The sequence below is a fragment of the Peromyscus californicus genome, unplaced genomic scaffold (assembly GCF_007827085.1).
Source record: "Peromyscus californicus insignis strain IS unplaced genomic scaffold, ASM782708v3 Scaffold_7__1_contigs__length_154581171, whole genome shotgun sequence".
NCBI lineage: Eukaryota > Metazoa > Chordata > Mammalia > Rodentia > Cricetidae > Peromyscus > Peromyscus californicus.
The window spans coordinates 111,292,341-111,319,148 of NW_026294595.1; the positions used below are offsets into that span (position 1 = coordinate 111,292,341).

At 38.5% G+C, this 26,808-nt stretch overlaps 1 protein-coding gene across 3 annotated transcripts in view; it reads left to right on the forward strand.

The window, feature by feature from the left end:
- The first annotated feature begins 16,030 nt into the window (after positions 1-16,030).
- Positions 16,031-26,808, forward strand: part of Ankef1 (ankyrin repeat and EF-hand domain containing 1) — a 42,596-nt gene continuing 31,818 nt past the window's right edge. For 2 of the 3 annotated variants that reach the window (XR_008214895.1, XM_052723279.1), the window contains exons 1-3: positions 16,031-16,309; positions 17,506-17,676; positions 21,234-21,625. Coding sequence is in view for 2 of the 3 variants with exons in the window: in XM_052723279.1 (XP_052579239.1) it covers positions 21,280-21,625 (346 nt within the window). In the remaining variant the exon portion in view is untranslated. Of the gene's footprint in view, positions 16,310-17,505; positions 17,677-17,905; positions 18,042-21,233; positions 21,626-26,808 lie in introns of those variants that run through there. The other variant, XM_052723281.1, reaches the window with a different exon arrangement.

Here is a 26,808-nt window from a genome sequence, read left to right on the forward strand (position 1 = left end):
TTTTCCTGTTTCTTCTGTGTTTGGCTGACTCCTTCATTTTCTCTTCTCCTTATTTTCGAGCCTAGATTTCTCCTCCTACTTATTCTCTCTGCCTGCCAGTACCTCCTATCCCTCTCCTGCCTGGCTATTGGATGTTCAGCTTTTTATTAGACCAATCAGGTGCCCTAGACAGGCAAAGCAACATATCTTTACATTGTTAAACAAATGCAGCATAAACAAATGTAGCACACCTTTACATAGTTAAAGTGATATTCTGAAACATAAACAAATGTAACACATCTTTACATAGTTAAAAATGCAGCATAAACAAATGCAACACACCTTTTATAGAATTTGTCACATTCTATAAAATTTATCCTTTCAAAGGATGTGATTCAATGGTGTTTTCATGTCTTGACAACATGGTAGAATGTCACCACTATCTAATTCCAGAACATTGTTAGAGTTCCAGAAAAGAAATTCTGAATTTGTAGTTACTCTACACTTTCCTGTCTTCTAGGCAACCACTAATCTATTGTCTATTCTGGATATGTCATATAAATTTCATGTAAGAGAAGTCTTAAACATTATTTCCAATATTTATCCATGCAATGTTATCAGTACTTTACTTTTTACAACTAGATAATATCCTCTTATGAATCCACCACATTTTCTTTGTCCAATTCTTAGCCGATGACCATTTAGATTATATTGACATATTTGCCTATTATGAATGATGCTATTATGAATGTAGGAGATTTTGTGCACCCATTTAAAAAATTATTGGGCACATTCCTAGGACTGAAACTGCTTAGTAATACTTTGAACCTATGTTCAAGTTTTGTGACACTATTCTGAGTGGCTGCACCACCGTCAATTGCATTCAGCAGTGAATGGGGCACTGTTTTTCCCATGGCCTCCTCAACGCTTGTCTCCACGCTTTTTAGCCTTACCATCCTAGCTGTCTTAGTTTGTTTTCTATTGTGATAAGAAAAAAACCATGACCAAGGCAACTTAGAGAATAAAACATTTAATTGGGCTCACAGTTTCAGCTGGCGATACTCCATGACAGCAAAGCAAAGGCATGGTGACAGGAACAGCTGAAAGCTTACTCCTTGGTGCCCAAACAGGAGACAGAAAGCACACAGAGAGCACACTGGGAATGCTCTGGAGCCTTTTGAAATCCCAACACTGGCCCCCACTAACACACCTCCTCCAACAAAGCCAAACCTGTTAATCCTTCCCCAAACAGTTAGCCAACTGATGACCAAGTATTCAAAAATATGAGCCTACAGAGGCCATTCTTTTTTTTAATCTCTTTTTTTTTCATTTTTCTTTATTAAGAAATTTTCTACTTACTCCACATGCTATCCACAAACCCGCCCTCCTCCCTCCTCCCACCCCCCAGTCCTCTTTCCCAAGCCACCCCGCAACCCCACATCCCCCAAATCGAGATCTCCCATGGGGAGTCAGCAGAGCCCGTCACACTGAGCCTAGGCAGGTCCAAGCCCCTTCCCACTGCACCAAGGCTGTGCAAGGTTTCACACCACAGGCACCGGATTCCAGAAGCCTGCCCATAGACCAGGGACAGATCACGATTCCTCTGCCTTGGTGCCCCCCAAACAGTTTGAGCCAAACAACCATCCTCCGTATCCAGAGGGCCTAGTCCAGTCCCATGGGGACTCCACAGCCACCAGTCCACAGTTCATGGGCTTCCACTAGTGTGGCCAGTCATCTCTGCACGTCCTCCCGTCATGATCTCGATGTCCCTCACCTGCAGTATCTCTCCTCTCTCTCATCAACTGGATTCCCGGAGCTCAGTCTGGTGCCTGGCCGTGGATCTCTGTATCTGCCTCTATCTGTCACTGGACAAAGGCTCTATGATGACAGCTAGGTTATTTGCTAGGCTGGTCACCAGAATAGACCGTTCCAGGCACCCTCTGGACCACTACCAGCAGACCAAGGTGGGGTCAACCTTGTGGATTCCTGAGAGCCTCCCCAGCACCCTGTAGAAACCATTCTTTTTTTTTTTTTTTTCCAGAGCTGAGGACCGAACCCAGGGCCTTGCGCTTGCTAGGCAAGCGCTCTACCACTGAGCTAAATCCCCAACCCCAGAGACCATTCTTTATCAAGCCACCAGACAAGATGATTGGGAATGTGGCATCATTATAATTTGGACTGTTGTATCCAAGTAATTAATGATTTGATTCCTTTTCATGTTTATTGGTAATTTTATATGTTCTTTGCAAAAAATGCCTATATAAATTATTTTTTCCTTTAGTTCTCATATTGTTGTGTTGTAAGTTATTATATATTCTAAATATTACAATATTATCAGATATATGATTTGCAATTATTTTTTTCACATTCTGTGGGTTGTCTTTTTACATTCCTGCTAGCACCATTTGCAGTTTTCATTTTCATCATATCTGGTTTGTCTATTTTTCTCTTTTGGTTGTTTATATACCAGATGTCATGCCTGAGAAGCAATACCTAATTTAAAGGTTACAAAAATTTACTTCTATGCTCTTTGTTAAAAGTATTTTTTAAATTTTCATACAACATACAAAATGATCATATTTTTCTCATCTCCCAACTCCTCTCAGATCTCCTTTGTCTCCTTACCCACCCTACTTCATATTTGATTATTCATTTTCTCTCTCTCTGGCTCTGACTCGCTCAAAAATAAAAAATTAGCAAAAATTGAAAATCAGAACAAATAGGCAAAACACCAACTTTTATAATTAAATCTCAATATAGAATTTTGACACTATGAGTTGCTTTTAAAATAAAATGTGATGTAAATTCCAACTCCATCCTTTGCATCCGTTTGTGAGAGTCTCATTTTTTGAAAGGGCTAATTCACCCAATTAAATTGTCCTGACAACAGTGTCACAAAACTCCATGTGTAGGTTTATTTTTGAACTGTCCAGTTCTATTTCATTAATTAATTTGTCTATTTTTTCTCCAGTGTCACATTGCTTTCTTTACTATAACTTTGTATGAAGGTTTGAAATCAGAAGCATTAGTCCTAGTTTTGTTATTTTTCAGATTTGGTTTGCTTTTAAATTTTTTAAACTGGTAAATAAAAGCAAATATGTACATATTAATGGCATGGTATGTGAATTTCCCATATGTGCACATGTTATGTAATGTTTATGTAAATGATATTAAGCACATCTCCTTCAGCATTTATCACATTTTGTAATGAAAACTTTGAAGACACAGCCTCTGAGTTGTGTAGTGCAGACCTCATCCACCACTATGGCACCCTGAATGGGCCCGCTCTCAGAAGCTGAATTGCACAGTATATGGATGTTATGTGTAATCGGCACAGCGCAGCAGCATCCAGGGCTTTTCATTCCCATCCAACCCTGCTGTCCCATAAGCCACGGAGTCTTTCTTTCCATGGTTGAATTTTGTTCTATTTTATATATGTGACACAGTTCTTTCTTTTCAAAAAAATGATTTTACATGTTAGTGTTTGTGTGTGTGTGTGTGTGTGTGTGTGTGTGTGTGTGTGTGTGTGTGTGCGTGTGTGTGTGTGTATGAGGAGGAGGGAGCAGGAGGAGAAGGAGAAGGGAGGGGGAAGAGGAGGATGAAGAGAAGAGGAGAGAGGGAGAGGAAAAGAAAGAGGGAGAAGTAAGGGTTTGACCATGTATCACAGTGCATGTGTGTAGGTCAGAGGACATCTTTCAGGAGTTGATTCTCTCCCTGTACCATGAGTTCTGGGAATCAAACTCAGGTCACAAGGCTTACAGGGCATGTGCTTTTTTATTGCTGGGCGATTTCACTGGCCCATATGTACATTTCCTTTGTCCATTCATATGATAGACACTAGGCCATTTCCATTTCTCAACTATCATAAATAAATCTCCAATAAAGATGGCAGTGCAGCAATCTCTCACATATTGATTTATTTCCGTGGATATATGTCCAAAAATGGGACTATTGGCAACTCTATTACATACTTTATAGTTCCATGGAGAGTGAAAAAGTATTACTTTCTTCATATTCCCACCAGTCTTGCTATGTTTAGTCTTTTTAATAACAACCAGCTTTGTTTCTTACAAGTTCCTTGTATATCCATAAATATTATATTATATTGACTTGTTAATGTCTATAAAAACACATTCGGGATTTTTGGTGAGCACTGTATTGAATATGGAGCTCAGTGTGTCAACAAAATTGAGTCTGTCAGTCTATAAACATGGACTTTCTCACCATTGATCTAGTCTTTGAGATTTCTGTCAAGACTGTCAAGATTTCTGTCTTGATTAAGAGTGTCCATTTATATGTCTTGCACTTTTGTTAAAAACTTTTCTAATTTTTGGCATTATAAATGTCATTTTGTTAATTTCTAATCAGTGCCCTTACATCTTAAAAATCTCCATCTTCAGCAAGAACACTAGATTGTTTTTAAGCATGATGAGAGTTTAAGAAATACTGCTGTATTGAGAAACTCAGTCCAAGAGACATTTCAACACAATGTTCCCTCATTCTGTCACATAAAGCTGCTAGCTTTCCAGTAAGGACTCGAGGCAGCATAGTAGAAAACTGTCTCTGAAACTAAGCTACTAGTTGACTCCATGGATAAAAGGTTTTTAAAGTAAGATTAAGTAATCAGATAATATAAGTGTTCTAATTTATATGCAGTAAAAAATTACTATTAGGTAACCATTTAATTTAGGATGTTATGATGCTTACTTTTCCCCAAATTTTGTGAAGAAGTAAGCCGTTTGGAATAGTTATACTGATGATTTTTGACTCTCCATTTTATTTTTGAATGTATTTTCATTTTCTTAGCATCAAAAATTACAATACTTAGGCCCTATAATGAATATACTTCTCAAACCTTTTTTTTTTCTGTTTTCTGCTTCCAGATCTGACATCAATTACCCCCATGATATTGAACAAACTATTTGGTGTTTCTAACTTAACAATTCTACTGAGTAACGAAGGAACCAAAAAGATGTATTTAGTGTTTTCTCTCTTTTGACTCTACCTTGGATAGCTCTCAGTTTCTACCATGTCCAATTATACCATTTAATTTTATGAATTATGTATGATTATGTCATGTAGAATTTATAAGAAGTCTGATACTAAAGGAAAGCTGTGAGGCCTAATGTGACTGTGAATAATTATAGATATAGCCAAATTCAGTGTAGCATTTACAATCATGACATACTCCTTTCTCTTGAAGTTTAACGAAACAATAGTTAGTGAGCAAATTAAATGCAGAATCCCTTGAAGTCCATTGAAAAGAGATTTATCTATGTAAATTCTCAAATTAATCTGTTCTGTATTTTTAACTCATTCCCCTCTCCTGATCTCACTCCTGTTTTCTAAAAATCAGTATATAATCACTATGTTATCGTGAAAGGCTAGTGATGTGATGCTGTCCAAAGCAGAAGCAAACATCTTGTTTTTTAGAAATCCCACAAACTGCAAGACTTTAGTGTTCATCATCTTGTGTGTTCTAGAACAAACCCATGCCTGAACCAGTGCCTTTCAACCCAACACAGTGGTTTTACATCCAGGTAAATGCAAAGCCAAAATAAGCACACCCACACCATAAAGACTAGAGAAAGATGTATGACGTACAGGAGGCAAAGAGAGCATGAGTGTCATTTCCAAAGCAGTGGTAGGGGTTTGTGCATCTGGAAGCATGCTTAATTTAGGAATATATTCGTAAGCCTTCTCAGTTCAAGGTTTTAATTTAAAAAGAAAACATAATAGACACACTGTTGGGTGAGCTTAGCTCAAAGTCACTGAGCACATATGTAAAATGTTAAAATAGTGGAAAGAAATACCTCTGGGCATGCTCAGCTTGTGTCATGGAGTTTTAGCCAAAAATAAAGGAAAGTATATTTTGAATGTGCAATATCACAGGAGTGTACAACTTAAAGTGCCTGTCCTGCTCAGCCACTAACACCACAAGATAGAAGAAAGAAACAGATGGATCCAGAATTGTACAAGTACAGTACACAGAAAGCAAGACCACTGGATCCCCATGATTGGGTCAGAAGTCTTACACAGTGGTGGGTTCCAAAGATGATTTTATTTAAGATGGTGTTATTATTCATCTCACAGTATCAAAGATATCAGACACATTCCAACTACTGATGATATCAAGGTCACTATCCTGAAGCTCACCACGCAGCCTCGTGGTTTTGTTTTTTGTAGTGTTTTAAAACATACCAGGAAAATTGGCCAAGTGCAATACTCTTCCTCCTGTGCTCAGGTCTTTCAAAGGACATCCCATCTCAGAGGATAAGCCAGTCTTTTCGGGATCTTGATCTCCAAACACTTCTTGTCCCACATAACTGTCCTACCATACCAAGACACTCAACAAGTTCCAGGAGCGATAACTTCTGGATCACTGATCTGACAGTAGGGCATAAACATTCAGAATACTTGACCTTATTGTACTCTTAGGGGACCTAATTCTTCAATTCTCATCAAAATCCCAGTAATGTGCCCCTCACCCTTAGGGAACCTAATTCTTCAGTTCTTATCAAAATCCCGGTAATGTGCCCCATCACTCTTATGTGCTACCTTGGCTTTTCATCTTCTTTAGATCTGTCTCATTAGAAACTAAGAGGAAATTAACTGTAGGAACCACTCAATGGCTCCCAGGAGTCTGCAATCCCAGCAGAAAGGAGGTGGAAGTAGAAAAATCAAGAGTTCAAAACTAGCCTAGGCTACAAAACAAAACCCTGACTCAAAAACATGTTCAGAGTTTAACACAATACACATTACTTGATGGTCTTCCTAAATTATCTGAGAAACATTTTAAAATAATAAAAAAATGAGAGAATGGCAAGGTTTTTTTTTAAATAGTAGTTTCCTTCTCAAATGCTTCTATCTATAAAAATGTCTTCATTGGTTTGAACATGAGTTACTTTAAATTTGCAAAAACAGCACAGAAAAATAAATTTTCACTACAACGATCATTTTGCTGCTTGATGTTAGGCAATGGAAACAATGTCATGGATATTACTGGTGAAACTGGACAGGCCCATGGGGAAAGTGACTGAGAATATGCAAAACCAATCAGATTATCTCCACAGTATTTTCTACCCGAAGCTTAGTTATTTACTAATTTAACAGCATTTGGTATAGCTTTGCTTATGAGAAAAGAAATAAAAATAAATCAATAAGTTCCTAGTCCATAGTTATACCTATATGCAGCCTCTGATTCAAAAGCATTGCTATAAATAATATAAAATTAAAGAAAAATCAAGTATTTTTACATGGTAAGAAACAGAAATCATTACACTAAAAGGAGAAAAGTGTTATAAAGTATGAAAATATAGTGCCTACTTTTATTTATTTAAAAGCCCTCACTGAAGTGAGAATGTTCGTCAAGAATTCTAATTACTTATTTGAATATTTAATATACTTTAATTACTGCAACCAGAGAGAAGCACTAGCTATAAATACATTGAGAATAAATATCTAATCAGCTTGAGATTGGGCAAATATTTAATTTGTTTTGTTTCAGGAAGATCTAATTTTTTAAGCAATCTTAATCTTATACTTTTTGTAGGTATATTTTTAAATTCTGGGATGTGTAGCATATAAATTATTTTAGAATTATAGCAATTTATTTTGCTTTTCTTCCCCAGGAATTCTAATAAGAAAAATTATTTTCCATAATTGCAGTAAGTTAACAATTAATATTAATTTCACAGATGAGCTTAAACCTAATCAAAACATTGTAGTTTTAGTCTACATACATATTGAATAGTAAAAAAAAAAAAGTTGGGGAGACCATAGCTATAAATTAATATAGACCTTTCATATTTCAGGTCAACTATAATCTCTGGATGGCTATTCAAACCATATTTACATTATACAGAGTAGATACATAAGTCAAAGATTCATTTAAGTGAATGAGACAATGAAGATGACTATTTGATATGATACCGAATAGGGGTATTTTTCTTATAGATAAGAGACTTATCTCAAAATTGCTTAAAATATTTTTGGTTGTGAGCCTAGCATTAACGGCTGGATGGATCTAGAAAAAATCATTCTGAGTGAGGTAACCCAGACTCAGAAAGACAAACATGGTATGTACTCACTCATAGGAGGATACTAGATGTGGAACAAGGATAACTGGACTGCTACTCATTATCACCAGGGAGGCTACCTGGAAAACAGGACCCCCAAGAAAGACATGGGGATCGCCCAATGACAGAGAAATGGATGAGATCTACATAAACAGCCTGGACATGAGTGGGGGTAATGAAGGGCGAGGGTCGAGGGAAAGAGAGCTTGGGGGAGCAGGAGATCCTAGCTGGATCAAGAACAGAGAGGTAGAACAAAGAATAGGAGACCATGGTAAATGAAGACCACATGAGAATAGGAAGAAGCAAAGTGCTAGAGAGGCCCACAGAAATCCACAAAGATACCCCCACAATAGACTGCTGGCAATGGTCCAGAGACAGCCCGAACTGACCTACTCTGGTGATAGGATGGCCAAACACCCTAATTGTCATGCTAGAAACCCCATCCATGACTGAGGGAACTGGACGCAGAGATCCACAGCCAGGCCCCGGGTGGAGCTCCAGGAGTCCAATTAGCGAAAAAGAGGAGGGTTTATATGAGCAAGAATTATTGAGACCAAGTTTGGATAAAGCACAGGGACAAATAGCCAAACGAATGGAAACACATGAACTATGAACCAATGGCTGAGGGGCCCCCAAGTGGATCAGGCCCTCTGAATAGGTGAGACAGTTGATTGGTTTATCTGTTTGGGAGGCATCCAGGCAGTGGGACCTGGTCCTGTGCTCAGTGCATGAGTTGGCTGTTTGAAACCTGGGACTTACACAGGGACGCTTGGCTCAGCCTGGGAAGAGGGGACTGGACCTACCTGGACTGAGTCTACCAGGTTGATCTCAATCCTCAGGGGAGGCTTTGCCCTGGAGGAGGTGGGAATGGGGGTGGGCTTGGGGGGATGAGGAGGGGGCGGGAGGGGGGAGAACAAGGGAATCCTCGGCTGATCTGAAGAACTAAATTATATTGTAAAATAAAATAAATTGCTTAAAATATGGGATGTTCAGTTAACTCAAGTTCACTAAAACACAAGTTCTTGGGATTTCCTCTGCTTAGTTTGGGCTGGCAGACTTTTGTGCTGAGAGGTTTCATCTCAGGGCCAGAAGATGCTTGCACATTTCCTAATGGGGTGTGACCTAGATTATTCCAGTCAAATCATTGAACTATGGTCATCTTTTCAATAACTAATCCTCATTTTTTATAGCTTCTATTTCCCTTGGTTTTGAAAGAATTAAAAGTTTTAGCATGCAATATCTAGTCTATGCTAGGGTTTTCTCTCCATGTTATTAAAATAGCAGGCTAATTTAACAGCATTTGGTATAGCTTTGCTTATGAGAAAGTAAATAAAAAAAAATCAATAAGTTCCTAAACCATGGTTATACCTATATGCAGCCTCTGATACAAAAGCATTGCTTTAAATAATATAAAATTAAACAAAAATCAAATATAGTTACATGATAGGAAACAGCAATCATTACATTAAAGGGGACAGGTTTTATGAAGTATGAAAAATAGTGCTTAAATATTATTTATTTAAAAGTCATCACTGAACTGAGAATGTTCTTGAAAAAAATTCTAATTACTTATTTGAGTATTATTTTGGTTGGTTTTAATGTCCATTTACCACAAATTAGAATCACCTGAGTAGGGAACGCACCAGAAAAATCATCCTGATCACTTTGATGATTATGTGATGATATGCACCCCACTGTGAGCAGCAACTTCTGATAGCAGTCCAAGTAAAGGGAGCATGGCAGAAGGAAAATCATCTCAACATTAGCTTGCCTGACCCCTCTTACAACTCTGTTAATCTGCTCTATTCCTGCTGCTGCTGCTGCTGATGATGATGATGATTGATGGTGATGATGATGATTCTGTCAATGATACTAGAACAAGCATTTCCAAAATTTCATCTTGAACTAAGGACCAGCAGTTCTCCAGGAACCTTCCAGATTTTTGTCACTAGATTGAGAACCAGATATTTAAACAATTACTGATGTGCAAGCTTTAACATAGCTCATGCACATGCGGTTCTAGACTTTCTTTTACCTGAGCTAGCACTTCCCATCCAAGCCTACAAACGATAGATTTTTTGGGTTTTTGTTGTGGTGGTGATTTTATTTTTGTTTGTTTTTGTTTTTACTTTACAGGCTCCTGTTGTTCCATTGCTCCTTTGCCAGACTGGCTCACAGTTTCTACTTATTAGTTAGTCTCAGAGATTCCCTTTGGAAATGCTGAAATTCTTGGGAACCTATTTTTGCATCCCTCTAAGAGGTTAAAAGAGTAAATTGGAAGTGGCTAGCCTTGCTTACTCATCCTGTCTGTTGGCTTAAAACTTGCATGGAGCCTCTTGTCTTTGGTAGTCTTTAGATAAGATGCAGCCACCATCTCTGAATTCTGGAATATATGACATATAAATGGTAATTGCCTCTTATCTGGAGATGCATGTGCAGACTTCTGTTCTCCTTGAGTGGCCTGATTGTATTTAGGAAGAATACAAGAGCCAAACTGTAACTTCCTCAAACTTTGCCTTCTCCACTCTCCCCTTCCCGACCACATCCTGTTTATATTTCCTGCAGCATGATAGGAAATGGGAGAGAGACAAATCAAGCATTTCATGGCCAATCTTCATGGGGTCTCTCTATGATCACCAGGGCTATGGGATGATCTTAGAAAGAAAAACCTGACATCTCCAGCATCACTCGTACCTGTATGCACAGGTATCTTCTTGGCCTTCTAGGTCCTCAGAATGAGAATCTACATTTTAACTTAGATCCCCAAATAATTCCTAAGCATTTCAAAGCACCATCTTGCCAGTTTTTGAGCTCCGTGCTCACAGAAACTAATTAAAATTAAAAAAATAAACAAATGATTAAAATCAAATGTATTCTCAGCTGAAAACCAAATTCTGTACACTAAAAGAGGCTCCCGGTCTCTAGACAAAATTAATAAGGCACTAACCTAAATACATCCTGGTTATTTTCCAAAAACAGAATAACAAAGGGAAAATGTTTCAAATTTTAAGGAAGAAGCAATCATTTACATACAAAGTAGAAAGAAAATTTCACCAAATGAGCAAGAAGAGTAAAATACCTACACACTGAAGGGAAATGGGAGGTTTTTGTGGGTAGTAGGAAACATTTAGGTTGCTCAGGCAAAGGACATGACCCCAGAAGTTCAACACATACTAAGATACTCATCAGAGTGAAGTAGACGTATTCACAGATTACAAGAATTCAGAGAATCTAGCCTTGAAGTACCCATCTGAGGCAAATCCTGGATATACAACTCTAGTCACAAACAAATGATCCAGACAGAAATGTTCAGGGCTTAAAAATGAACAAAAGAAAAGTATGGCGGGACATGATGACACATACTCGCAATCTCAGTTACTCTGGAGGCTAAGTCATGAGGTTCACATGAACTTTGGGATTAGGCCAGCCTGGACAAGACTGGTTTGTTTGTTGTTTTAAAACAGAGAAGTTCCCAGTGTAAGTTGCTGAATCCCATAGCAAAACCAAGAGCACAGTTCCATACATGATCTATAATCAATTCTTCATCATACTTCAGGGAAGTGAATATGTTACCATTTGTTCTTTAAAAAAATCATCACCCAAACTTCATGGCTTAAAGCAGCAGAAATCATTTTCCTGGTTTCTATGGACTCAGCTTCTCTCAAAGAGGGGCTGGTTCTGGGCTTCTCCTGCTGGGATTCAAGATGGTGGCTCCAGACTGGAGACATGGAACAGTGAGACTGCAGCTGAAGGATTTACTTCCTGGGTGTCTAGGCCATCGCTGTTGGCTGGAGGCTTCAGTTCCTCTCTGGCCTCATATCAATATTCTCAGAGTTAGAAGCCATCATGTCTCTTGTGCCCTCACTTTTGCTGTCTCCCTGTCTGTTCTACTACATTATACTTATTAGAAACCAGATGTGTTGAGTGTGAAATGGAAGGGATTTGAGCTGTGTGTTTCTCAATGGAGAATTAGGAGATAATATAAATAATCCACATCACCACAATATTATCACTATTTTCAGGGGAGCACAAATTTTTACCTTTCCACACATTTACATGGACAACCAGAAATGTTTCTGGAATAACCAGACTTGAGTACTGAAGCCCATCACCATGACTCTACCTGAGAACAGAAGAGGGGCTATAATAGATCAAAGTCGGGATTCAGATGTGTCTGAAAACAACAACAGATAAAGTAAAACTTCTTAGCAAAGAAGAGTGTGATAAAACATTCTTATTACTGAAGATTTAATATATTATGAATTGAGCAGATTTAAAAAGTAGTCAAATACAGAGGAAAATGGAATAATATAATGAAGTTGATTAAATACATTAATTTCATTTCCCAGATAATATACTTTTTATGTCCTTTTATGAATAATTTCTTAAAGTCAGTTAATAGTCCCACTATCTGATCATAATATAGCAAATTAAATTATTTCCAAATGATCAACAGTTTAATTAATTGAAAATTAAGCAACATACTCCATCTTGGCATTGAGGAGAGCACAATAATATTTCAGTTCTTTATGAAGCAATTAAAAGACTACTTAATACTAAGACCAGGAGACATGAATGAAAATATGTTCAAGGAAAAACATATATCCTTTAGGGCCTACATTAATAAAGTGTGTTAGAGAGAAAACAGTTTCTAGCCTAAAATTAGTGAAAAAAACATATAAAATGAATGGTGCTATTATGAGATATTAAAGGAAAATAGCTAAATTCAAAACAACAAAATACATTAGAAAAGATATGTCATAAAAGTGCCTTCTTTGGAAGGCTCTATAAAGCAGAACAGACTTTGTGATTCAGATTAAAGAGAAAAGCTGACCTATAATCAAGAAAGTAAAAGACACGACCACATCATCTGAGAAACTACAGGAATTATAAAATGAACCACTACCAGTCATATGCCAGTCCATTTGAAAACTTGCATAAACTATTATAAATTACTAGCACTAATCTTTCTTATAAGTAAAAACCCCAAATAGGTAAGTGCAAGAACTTGGAATTGTGATTAAAAGTGTACCCTTAGAAATGCAGACCGGAATATTCTGTCCATCTTCAAGTGATAAGTAATCCCACTTGATCTAAGTATTTCAGAATTTGGAAAAAGAGAAAAGCCTCAGGAATAGATGAGACTATTCAGAAGAATCAAGACACAAGCTGAGAAAAATGTGCACAGCAAGAGCTTCCAAGGTATTTATTCCCCTCATGAGATCCTAAAATAGCTTTTCTCTAAGCTAGAGAAAGTGTAGATTCTGATCTGAATATAATTATGCACAGATTGCTCATATTCTAAAGGAATCATTCTTCAGCCCTCATTCAAGACATGGCTCAGAATTGCTGCAATTAAAAGTGAAGGTGAACTGCAGATGGAAGAATGAAGTGGTGTTTTATATTGTCGACCAATTTATTTCTCACTTCAAAATCATTGGACATGTTTTTATTTATCATTTGAAAAGATACAATGTATCTGTCATTGACGTGTGATTTACTTGTACAACAAACAGTTTTAAATCCCTGTGCAGGACGCCCTGACAGCAGCCTTTGCCATCCCACAGAGGCACAACCTGAAACAGAGGGAGCTTTGAGGCAAGGATGGACTTTAGAAGAGACAGACAGTTTTGTAAAGAACTGTGAAAAGAAGACAGCAACAGTAAAACACCTTTGACAGCTTTACCTCAATCCTATGTCAACATACATTTAAAACTCAACATGGTTTATTTCTAATAATATATCATCACCCACAGGCATGCCTTATGAGTTAACTAACAGGTTAGGGACTATCTACTGAAGGTTTACCTTCCAGGCCAACAAACAAAAATTTCCAAGCTTCTGGTAACAAAGCAGCTTATCTATGGAGATTTAATGACACTTTTTATAAACATGTATGAAGCAATTTAATAAATGACTTTTATTAACCAAATATTTGGGGACATGTCTGAGACTATATAGTATTTATTTTCATTTAAATTGAAAATAGTTTTAATTTAAAGATAAAATATTATACTCATCACCAGATAAAGATAGAACAAGTTAGGCTAATGGACATCTTAGCCAGGGCTCTGTTTTATATTCATACTTTATGTTGGTAGAACCTAAGTGTTAGATTCTGTCAGCTTCCAGTCAGTAGTTCTGATGGACTTACTAATCTGTTCCCTTCCATCTTCTAAATGTGAATCCTCCGACATGTACCATATTTACAATTTCATGGATTTCATAATTAAACCAGGGTACCACTGACATCAACTGTGTCACTAAAATAAGAAAAACACGTTATCGTTTTCTTGATATTATATTTAATCTATGTCCCAGAAGTTTCACTGCTAACATACACCCTAGAGAAAATTTTGCACTTACTTTTCTAAAAACTATGGGTAAACATGGTCCTAGAAGCTTTGCTTTAATGGCAAATATTGAAAATACACTGAATATCTACCAATAGTACTGCTGGCTTAAAAGGAGCATGAATAATAATGCAGTGGAATAGCATTCAACTGTTAAATGAAGTGTGTGTGTGTGTGTGTGTGTGTGTGTGTGTGTGTGTGTGTGCAGTGGTTGTTGTTCTTGGCACAGGGTCTCATGAAACTCAAACTGGCCTTAATCTTGCTATAAGGCCTGGACTCCAGCCTCGGGCCCTCAAAGAGCACAGGAGTCACAGACACAAGCATACACACCATAGCAGCTATTTTCTCCATTTCATTACAATTTATAAACACGTGATTCCATTCTAAACACCCATGATTCAGGGAACCATTCACAGGAAGCAACACAGTTCTGGATGCTAGGGAACATTAAATACAAAGTTCAAAGGGCAGGAGGAGGAGGGTAGAGTATCAGGAAGAAACACAGAGGTGACCAGTGGTAAAACCTGGTTTTTATATTCCTGCCTTTGACTCTCTACTCCTTCCTCCCTTTCTTTTTCATTCTTTTTTCCAGTTTTCTTTCTCCTTAGTCACGTTGCACTTCGTGTTCTTCGTACTATCACACTATCTGTACATCATTTAGTATTTTTGTGTGAAGTAGTCCTTAAAGCAATATCTCTGTGGTAGATAAGAAGGGCTGGGTGTCAGGAACTATTAGACTTTAGAAACTTCTCCAAATTATTTAATTTTAATTTTTTTTTTTTTTTGGTTTTTTGAGACAGGGTTTCTCTGTGTAGTTTTGCGCTTTTCCTGGAACTCACTCTGTAGTCCAGGCTGGCCTCGAGCTCACAGAGATCCGCCTGGCTCTGTCTCCCAAGTGCTGGGATTAAAGGCGTGCGCCACCACCGCCCGGCCAAATTATTTAATTTTAACCATGAAAGTTTGAGCTGGAGTTATGAGTCAGTGGTTAAGAGCACCTACTGTTCTTGCAGAAGACCAGTGGGCTTGGTTCTCGGCACCCACATGGCGACTCACAGCCTTTTGTAGCTCCATTTCCAGGGGATGCTTCACGCTGTTCTGACCTCTGCAGGCACTGTCCACACATAGTTACTTAGAAGCCCACAGGAAAACACTCATGCACATAAAATAAAAATAAATATATATTTTTTAGATATAGGTTTTTCGTTCCTTAAACATAGTTTCAAAATTTGCCTCCAAAATGGTGTGTGTGTGTGTGGGGGGGCTCTGAAATAAAGTTATTTCCATTTGTGTATAAATAGTTTTAGGAATGTATGAGCAAAAAAATCATTTTTCGTTTGTACAGTTTGTTGCATTTTTCACTTTTACTTAATATTACTCAGTAAACTATTGTGTATTTAATTATTACTATTTACCACACGCAGCTTCACTTTTCTATTTTTTGACTGAGGGCAGGAGGTGGGCGAACAGAATGGAAGGGTGCAGTCCTGGTGCCCCACCCCCAAGATTCAGGTTTAGGAGCATCCTAGCTGGAGCTAAACCACCTCTGCCGCCCACGGTGGGCGGGGCCTAGGGCAAGCTCCACCCTGTGGCGTACCTGAGTGGTTGCCCTGGCAGCAGGCTGTGCGTGGGTGAAGCTCACAGTGGGCCCAGCCTGGCGGCTGCAGCTCGCCCCCTATGATCACCTGGTCGCACGCTGGCGGACACACACACACACTCTTGGCTGCTGCCTGCGCGCAGGCTGGCCTGCTCTGCCCGAAGGGACACCATTCAATACTGGGGCCTGAGGCCTTGGCTCGGGCCAGTCCCAGGCGACAGAGAACAGGGGCCTGAGGCCCTCACAAGACCAGGGACGCAGTTACTCTGAGAGATCCTGCTTCTGATCGCCTCTAGGACGAGAAGGTGAGATTGATACCCTACCCTTTGCTGTGAAATGACATCTCTACTTGCCCTTCTCATTCCTGGATTTTTCTGGGATTCAAAACTGAAGGCAACGGAGAGAAACCCACAAATGTACACCGTTGTCTATGGGTGGGCTGAAACAAAACCCACAGAGCTGGTGATTATTTGTAGCCAGCCTGCCCTGAAGGACTTGTCTAAGTATTTTGCAAGAATTCACATTTCCTTTTGAGTTAGCCCCACAAAGTGACAACTTTTGTGTATCCCCAGTTCACAGATGAAGTCACTGAAAACAGACTAGTCTAGTTAACCTGTCCAAGTATGCAACCAATGGGTGAAACGGATACAGAAGAGTAGATTCCCCTCTCCTAAGCTCCTCTGTCAAGTGTGGCTTCATCCGTTTTTCTAATGCACCACCCATACTGTGGACCTTGTGGAGAATTTAAAGGTCTCTGCATCTTGCCATGAAAAGAAAATGTTTCTGAAAAATCATCTGAAAGCATACAGGAGAAGGGAGGGATGGAAGGGGGGTGGGTATTTTATATAATTTAAGAATATTCAGACTCCAAATAAAGGACTCAAGACAAAACACTGTAATTACATGCCACTGTCTTCCAGCCCAGAGACTGACTAGGGACCTGCTGAACCCATTATCAGAGCTTGATTGAATCATGATGTCAGTTTTTTGTGGTTTGTGTTTGCGGGGAGTATTTTTTCTTTTAATGAATGGAATCAGACAATATTAAAGTGTCTGACTGTGGAGTCCCTGTCCTCACAAATAAAGCAGGTTTGATTCAGTATAATCAATAAACTATTTAGCAGTATTTTGTCTTATTCCATACATATGTGTCTATATGTGTAGTATGACACTACTCCACAAGTGAGTTATGAATACATCTGAAATGTGTGTCAGTAAGCCATGCTGGAAAGGCAGATGGGTGATGGACCCAGGCTTTACTCAAAGTCTGTTTGTACAAAAGTTTAAACAAACTCCATTTTCTGGTTTCCTAGTCCACCATGTGTTAGAGATAGACTAGAAGGGGAGAGAAGGCCTACCGGAAGGAAGCAGGACATCAGTTTCTCAGCTATATGGTGGCTGATATCTCAGCAGGAAAGGGGAGAAGTGCAGAAGACTGAGGACAAGAAACGGCTTGGCCTTCTGGATTTGGTATTGATGGTTGCTCTTGACTCCATTTCAGCTGCCCTGTAACTGCTGAACACCTCATAACCCACCACGGACCTGGATCAGACATCTCCCCTGACGTCTCAAAAGTGGATATCAGCTTGTCTATCCTTTCAGTATGCCGAAGGGCTCTCTACTCTGCCTGACCAATGTGGAGCCCACCATGAGCAGCCCATTTCAGATACAGGTATCTAGTGGATCAAACCAGAAACCAGGGTGCTTTCTTTCATGCTTCCTCTTCAGTTCTTTTAACTTGGAGCTGTTAAGCATTGAGAAAGTACTCATTAAATATCTCCTGTAATTCAGGTTCTAAGGCATAGAGAAATAACAGTATTATAAATCTTATGTTCCATGATGACCAGATTCTAATGGAATTAAATATATTTCTCTCTTCTTTTATTTTTTTTCTCTCAAGACAGAGTTTCTCTTTGTAGCACTGGCTGTCCTGGAATTTACTCTGTAGACCAGGCTGGCAAATTTAATATTTGCTCATTTCATTATATAGCCAAAATGTGAGAAGGACTACAAATACATAATAGATTCAAGTTCAGGGTATGTATATTAGAATATTAGAATGTGTCTGCACTTTACTTCAATTGCATCAAAAACTGAGCTTAATCAGTGGATAAAGGGATGGGTAGATATGAAATCAAGCAAGTATTGGTAATCTTATTGGTAGCCCCTAGGTGGTGAATGTTTGGGCATTGAACACACAATTTGCATTTTTAGAAAATCATCCTAAAACTTTTGGTGTCAAAAGCGTGTTATGATTTTATCTGATCTACATTTTAAAAGGACTTTTTTCTTTAAGTTGTCTAAATAATGGAATGTATAGATCTGTTAGAGAAGTACTTAGACAAGCTGGAAGTCTGGCAATGATTTGGCTTAGGACACTAGTGCAGGGTTGATGTCAAGATATACACTGGTGGCAGAGGTCATGAGATTTGCTGTTAGGTGTTGAGTGGGGTTATATATGAAGAAGAAAAATAATGAGACGTAACTCTAGTGGTTTGATCTGAGTATGTTATGGCTGTTGGTACCATTATCAGAAATGGGAAGAAGTGGAGAAGGTCAAGGTAGTATTATACATTCTGCAATGGCCATATTTCTTTCTAAAAGTAATTTCTTCTTTGGGAATTTCATACATATACAGAATATATTATGACTATCCACCCTCCATTTCCCCCTTTCAGTTACCCCTGGATATCCCCCAACATGTCTCCCTTCATGTCATCTTCTTTATTTTTTAGTATTCCACTTTGTCCAGTTAGTGTTACTGTATATGCATGAGTATAGGGCCATCTGCTGGAGCATAGACAACTTACCAAGGGTCACAACCTGAAAGAGAAATGTTCCTTCTCTCCCAGAATCTATCAATTGGCCCCTGGCTATGACATGTTAGTGAAGCCCATCAGATACAGATGGGTAATAGTTTCTGTCACTCTGGGGAGAGCTCATGGGGGCTACGTAAACCTGAGAGTGAAGAATCAAAAGCTGAAAATTGAGAAAAAGGTCAAGAGATGGCGCTAGTCACAGAGTTCCCAAGGATGAAAAAAGGGCCCTGTGCCTATCAAGACACTCCAACAATGAGATGTCATAAAAAAGAGCCAGGAAAGAATACAGTAGAGGAATGGGCAGTGATAAAGGAAGAAACAGGAAACAGGGCCTAGCCTGGTTGCCTATGGAGACATGAAGGAGGAACGAAGCATCACATGGTACACTTCACTACCCTAGAACATATAGCTGAAGTAGCAGATTGTGGTGGGGGAAAAGAATGTGTATACTTGCTGATTTTGTAGTAAAATAGAAAATGTCCAGTGTAGATGTTAAATAGAGAATGGAATGTAGGGGTTGTTATGGAAGCAGTAAGACATACAACTAGCTGCCTGGTGCCAAGATAAGACATACAGAAGAAGGGATTTAGATTTTTCTCATGCAGCTTTTGATATAAGATGCAGGTGGCTGGACTTCTGACACAGTGAGGCCCAGGGAACAGCTCTTGCTATCAATTTGTCCTCATCATTTGAATGTATGCTTTCTGCAATAGCCCCAGTGCAAAACCCACTGCTTGGTAGCTTCAGTAGTGACAGTCTTTCTACATAGTTCTGCTAGAGAAAGCCCTCAGGATGCTGATTGGCCAGCATCGCCTAGGTGTATACAGTTAAGCAATTCAGTACACGTGGAGATAGATGGTTCACTGCAGTGGGACTTGACTAGGGGCAGAACGACAGCCCCTACTTAAAATTAGTTCCTCATATGGTAATGGGGTGTTTTTTTTCCAGGAAAGATATGAGCAAGCTGAGCATATCTATAATCAAGGCCTACTATTCAATCAAATGATTATTTTTCTAGAAAAACTTGATAATTTTTCTAAGGAGGTGAAATTACACATTAGAGTGCTCAATTTAACATTGATGTTACTTATGAAAATTGTGGTTGTCTCTCCTCCACATAGCTGCCTTAACCAAACTTAAGATGATGTAAGAATCATCCCTCCTACAGGGGTCTCAGCAAGTGTCATGTCTGGCAGTGAAATGTTCTGGGTGAGGTAAAAATGAAACCTGGGTCACCACGACTTACTTAGTGCAGGGTCAAAACTTCTGGAGTCTGATACCAGGTCAGTTTATTTTAGACATATTTAAATCCAGTACAATTTTGGAAAAAAGTTCCCTGGTAACAACAATTATCCCCGATCCCATGTGTACAATAAAGCTTAAGGCATGACTACATTAAAATTCTTTTGCAAAGTACATGTGATCTCTACAATGAAGATGGGTTCTATAGCTTAAGGGCCGAAGATCTGTTGTGGTCTCTGAAGGAGATACTATAGAGGTCAGAAGGATACAAAGTACATGTGACATCTCCCCTAAGGATGGGTTCTCTTGACTAAGAAACAAAGCTAAAGGTAAGGTTTAGGGAAAGAAGAGTCTGGGATAACCATTCCAGAGGATTTGGGTAATGTCTGGCTCTACAAATAGCAAAGTCACCAGGTAATTAACAACATTCACTCCAAGCCTTCTGGGTGGAAAATAGCTATTAAATTGTCTCCTTTGAGGAGGCAACCCTGCATGATAAACAGTCCTGGTTTCTCCAATGCTTGTCTGTGACCACTCATGCCTTCTGTACCCTCATACCTTTGGCGCCTCACACAGCCCGATAGACTCAGGTTCTTCATGAACATGACTAAACTATATGTACACTTCAGTGTAGGGGAAATACTGGTGTGAGCCACAGATGGGAACCCATATCCTCGTGTTGGCAATTCAGTTAACTTCACTTTCTTTTTTTTTTTTTTTTTTTTTTTTTTTTTTTTTTTGGTTTTTCGAGACAGGGTTTCTCTGTGTAGCTTTGCGCCTTTTCCTGGAACTCACTTGGTAGCCCAGGCTGGCCTCGAACTCACAGAGATCCACCTGGCTCTGCCTCCCGAGTGCTGGGATTAAAGGCGTGCGCCACCACCGCCCGGCCACTTCACTTTCTTCATGGCAAATGTAAACACTATGGCAATGAGGAGACGTTATGTGTGACAAGGGAACCACCACACAAACTAGAACTAATTACTCTTGGAAAACTGAAATATTTTAATGTTTTACAAACTGCATTTTTTAAGTTATGTATATTTTCTAGAAGTGGTTGGACTAAATTATAATATTTAAAAATCTCATTTTTTGAGCTTTAAAATACTGTAATTTAATAAAAATAACAGTAACAGTTAACCTTTCTTTGTTTTCCCTTTTTGCTCTATAGTTTTTGTCTTAGTCCAGAAAGCATTATTAAGAAGTGAACGTCTAACATGGCTTTAGCAGACAAGAGACTTGAGAACTTACAGATCTACAGAGTTCTTCAGTGTGTTCGCAACAAAGACAAGAAGCAGATAGAGAAGCTGACCAGACTTGGATACCCTGAGCTAATCAACTTCACTGAACCTGTTGATGGACTTAGTGCTCTCCACTTAGCCTCAGTTTCCAATGACATTGACATGGTTAGCTTTCTCCTTGGACTTGGCGCTCACCCTGATGTGCAAGACCACATGGGCTGCACGCCGACAATGAGAGCTGCGGAGCTGGGCCATGAGCTATCAATGGAAATCTTAGCCAAAGCCAAAGCAGATATGACAATAGTTGATAATGAAGGAAAAGGTAAAGCTCCAGCATTCTGTCCAGCAGAACATGTTCACTTTATAGCCAGAAATCAAGAAAGTTTCCTAGCTTTAGATGTGAAATAAGATCTTAAGTAAAAGATTCAGTTCCCATTGCTGTACCCAAATATATGGCTTCTTCATAACCTGAAACACTTTAGGAATATCATATGAAAATGAGTTCTTAAAGCCACTCATTTAAAAGCAACTAGGTTGATCTATATTTGATAGTTTCTTTTATTATATTTTTTGTTTAATTTTTGAGACTGGTCTCAGCTCAGGCTAACCTTGAATTCTATCATCTTGCCTGAAGCTCTCAGATAGTGAAATTTCAGGTAGGGACCTCCATGTCTGGCTTGGCAGAGTCTTTCAAGTGAGGACAGCTTCCAACTTTACACACGCAGCCAGTATTATAACCATCTATAGTGAAGGGTAAAATCTTGTTTAGATAGAAGCATTTCTTACATTTTAGAACATGATGGTGTTAGACTTAGGACTTTAGGTGGATTTTGTCCTGTCTGGTTTCCAGGTTAGAAAGGACTGCATTTGAGATCCTGAGAAAACTATGATAGATTTTGCTTAAATGCCAAGTTTGTAAGGACAATTTTTAATACACTTGGAAATGTAACTTGAAATATTACACATGGCTGTTGAGAATCATTACATGTATAATTCCACTGACAAGCTGTCTGTCTCAAAACATGGTCTGGGGATTTTTGCTTAGTTGAAGTCCAGGTCATAGTTGAGCCAACCTCATGAAAATTAACAAAATAATTACAAACAGACTCAATATAAAATGGTAGATTGCGTCAGTTGTCCCAAAAGATTGCCACAACTACAAACTCATTGACACTAATCTACACTGAAGAAATGAATCCCATTTTACATTGTTAATATTTTCTGACAGAAGGAAAATTTATTTCATCACTCACTGCTAACTTGATATTTGATATATGGCTTTCAATAGAGCCACATAGCAAAATAAACTTCAGATACATTTAGAGGTCAAATACAGTTTAAGTTTTTAAATACTGAAAGCACAACTGTTCGAGCTTCAGATAATGGTTGAATAGTGGTCCATGCCTATCATCTCCACAACTAGGAAGCAGAGGCAAAAGGATCACAGCAGTTTGAGGACAACTTGGTCTATATAGTGAGCTTCAGGCCAGCCTGGCTGCCCTACACAGCGAGCCCCTGTTGAGCCAGTGCTACACGGTGAGAACCTGCCTACCCCAAAGTTCCATAGAATGCCATTTCCTGAGGTGCCTTCTGTGAACTACAGAATCACAGGGATGTTAAAAATGACACACGTAAAATTGGTCCCACTACTGAATTCATTAGATAACCATTGAATAAAACAAATTGAGGCATCTTCTTTTGTTCCTGTGGGGACAAAGTCAAAATAATTTTGTGTGTGTATTTGACTGTGAAGCAGTCGTTCCACATGGTATCAAACATACTTTAAGTTGTGTAGAATAAACTGAAAAGCATTGTAATGAAGAAAAGTTTATTTTCTTCTTTTGGAAACAAGGTATGTAAGTCAGATGCTTATCAGAATGAGACATTATATAACGTAAAAATCTAAAGAGTAAATTTGGGAACAAGGTCAAATAAATATAGCAAATACAACAGCCATATGGGTAACATCTATACTCGTTCAAATTAGTACTAAGTTAATAAAGGACTGGGAAATATATGGGAAAAACAATATAAGTAACATGGGGAGAAACAAAATATGAATTAAAAGAAATGTAACCTTGTAAGTTGATTCATTATTAATACAAGGCCCCTGTCTTCTCCCTCTGAGGGAGCCTTATTTGGCTTGCACATCCTCAGCTAGGGGGCCACCGCTTTATTTATTCCAGGATAATCTCTGATATTAACATCCTGCTTCCTGGTGCTTGAAGTTTGACTGGCTGCATGGTATTTCTACAGGACAAGAAAACAGAATATTTAAATAGTCATTAAAAGGCTATGACAAAGGCTTTGAAATATGAGTTACAAAGGCTACTGCAAAACATGCACTTCACAAGCACCTTAGGGTTCTGTAAGAAATTTTAGTATTACATTCAAAGTTTGATTTGGTTTGGTTCTCTGTTATGTTGTTTTGGCCAGCTCTGACTTCCTTTTTAAGTTGTATTTTATTCTTGAGATTATAATGTATTTACAATATTTCTCCCTTCCCTTTCTTCCCCCCAAACCATCCCATATATCCATTCTGACTCTCCTTCAAATTCATGGCTTCTTTCTTCACTCATTGTTATTGCATGCATATGTGTGTATGTCTCTACATGTACATTCCAGAATATAGTCTGTTCCATTCATGTACTGTCACTTGTGTGCATGTTTTAAGGGCTGACCATTTGGCACTGGACAACCAGTTGGTGTACTCTTCTCTGAGCAAAGCCATCTCTCCTGCTTACAACTTTCCTCAGTCGCCTGTAGTTCTTTGTGTAGGGTTGAGGCCTTATGGGCTTTTCCCCATCGTCTTTGGCATGCCAATTGGTGTTTTTCTGGTTCAGCTCATGTTTTGACAGTCGTCTTGGTGACTTTGTGGGTGTAGCTGCTGATATCACTAAGAGACTATCACACTATCACAGCAAACTCCCTGACCCTCTGGCTCAGGTCTTACTTTCTGTATATTTTTTTGTATATATTAGAAAATTTTGATTTTCTGTTTTTAACTATGTCTTTGGCTCTCCATCCAGATATCCATTCTTCCCTCCTTCCTTCCCTCCCGCTTCACCTTCCTCCGTTCCTTCTTTCTAAATTCTTCTGTAGTTTGGGGATAAAACCCAGGGTAGCTAGACACGTCCTTTATCTTTGAACTCTATTTTTAGTTTCATCTTTGTTTTTCCAAATTTCTGGGTAATCCTATTTTAGGTGTGTCGTTTTATATGAAGTATATTGTAGCTAGAGTTTTCCTGCCTGGCCCACAGTCAGGACAAATCTTTGTCACCCGCCAGTCCCACAGCCGCTCAGACCCGACCAAGTCAACACAGAGACTTATACTGCTTACAAACTGTATGGCCGTACCAGGCTTCTTGCTAACTATTCTTATATCTTAAATTAATCTGTTTCTATAAATCTATACCTTTCCACGTGGCTGGTGGCTTACCAACATCTTCACATGCTGTTTGTCATGGCAGCGGCTGGCAGTGTCTCTGACTCAGCCTTCCACTTCCCAGAATTCTTCTCCTCCTTGTCCCACCTATACTTCCTCCTGCCTGACTACTGGCCAATCAGTGTATTATTTACTAACCAATCAGAGCAACACATTTGGCATACAGAACATCCCACAGCAATATATTTAGGGCTTTATTTTGTATATAACTTCACTTTCAATAGTGTAATTTTTATCTACTCTGTATGTGTCTAAGTGTCCATAAATTAGGCTTCAGAACTGTCATTTTATTTTATATTATGAAGTTATAGTATGTGCATGTATATATACAAAATTATTTTCCTATGTGTTTTATGTTCTAGGGTTTTTTCTTTACTTTTATAAAACTAATGGTTTTTTTAGTTTTCTTAATGGCTAACTTGCTAGCTTTCTGCAACCTTGAAACTGTGAGTTGTTATCCTCTACTGCTGTTATCCATTGATTCTATTTGTGAAGAATCATGTTGCTATAAGAACCTCCCACCACTCAGTTTTATGGTCAGTTATAATCACTTAGCTCTCCAATGAATCCCTTCATCCTCTCAATTAATACTTTGTTTCCTTTATCTCCCTATATTCTTTAAGTATCATGATTTCCAGCAGAAGATGGAGAAATATCATATGCTTATATTATTTATTCTTCCCTCCCCTTCCAAATTTTTGTTACATAATTTCTACATTATAATGAAATTATCTATCTGTACCTAGAATTCCTTCAGCAATTTAGCTTTATTTCTATGATTGAAGAGATGGCAGAAACTCTTATGCACATGTAGACCTATTGGTAAACTTGGAATTTAAATGAGGTACTTGAACCCATTCATTTGGACTTCTCTCACTGATTTCTTACATCCTTAGTCATGTGTGTGTTGGCTTTGCATATGATCAGCAGCTTGACTGGATATAAAATTTTTGTATTTTCTTTTCCCTTTTTAAAAGATCTTCTTGCTTGCAATGCCACCATAGAAAGTCTTGGAAATAGCCTGGATTCACATTAGACAGGAGTTGAGTTTTTACCCATATGACACTTACTTCACCTGGCTTTACCTCATGTTCATTGTTCTTAAGCACGTTTTCTGAAGTTCAGTGTTCCCTTCTGATCTTCAGATTCAGGTTTCTCATTCACAAAATTATCATTGTACCTCTGTGATGTTTTTCTGACATGTGTTGTCTTTCGTTATTAAAATACATGTCGAGTCATCTTTGCTTCTCTTTGAGTTACCGCTTACATTTTCATGACTTTTCTCTGCCTTTGACCACAGTTGGTGCAGGCTCTGTTCTTCTCTTCCCTATTTCTAATGTGACTTTCAGTCATTAATATCTTCCCTTGAGTCCTGCTGGCTCAGTCCTATCTTTTTTTTCTGTCTGGCTTCTAGTCTCTTCAGTCTTTTTTGGTGTTTGTCCTTGCATTAATTATTTTAAATGAGTTATTTTTAGTTTCTTTGCTAATATTAAAAAGAGGTTAGCCAATCATTTTCATTAATGTGGTCTTTTGAGAATGTCCCTTTACCTACTTTTATTATCCATTTCCCTATCTTATGTTGTCTTTTTCATAGTTCACATACTTGTTTGCTTGGGGTTATTGTTCATTTTTGAATGAAGGAAGCTTCTTTTGGGGGCAAGCTCATTACAAAGTCTGTTTGGAGTTTAACTTTTATTTGTCTACAACTTGCTTACAACCACTCTGTCAGAATTGTAACAATATCTGGTATATAGTACACTTTTGGCATAGAGTAGTTGATATAGAGTATGTTAGAGGTCCCAGGTGTGAAGATATAACATTTTCCTCTTTCTGGTGGAACAAAGTGATTTATCATGATGGTAGAGTGGCTTTGGTTTTTCTTCTTACTGCTATGAAATCCAGAGCCTACTCTCTATAACCATGGGTTCAAATGGAACTCATCATACCCAAGAAACTTCCTGGCTCACATAGCCCTGGAGAGCTGAAAGGTCACATGGGTTATGGACCACAAATTGTCAAATCCCAGGGCCAACAAGGACACACATATCAGTGCTCCAGTT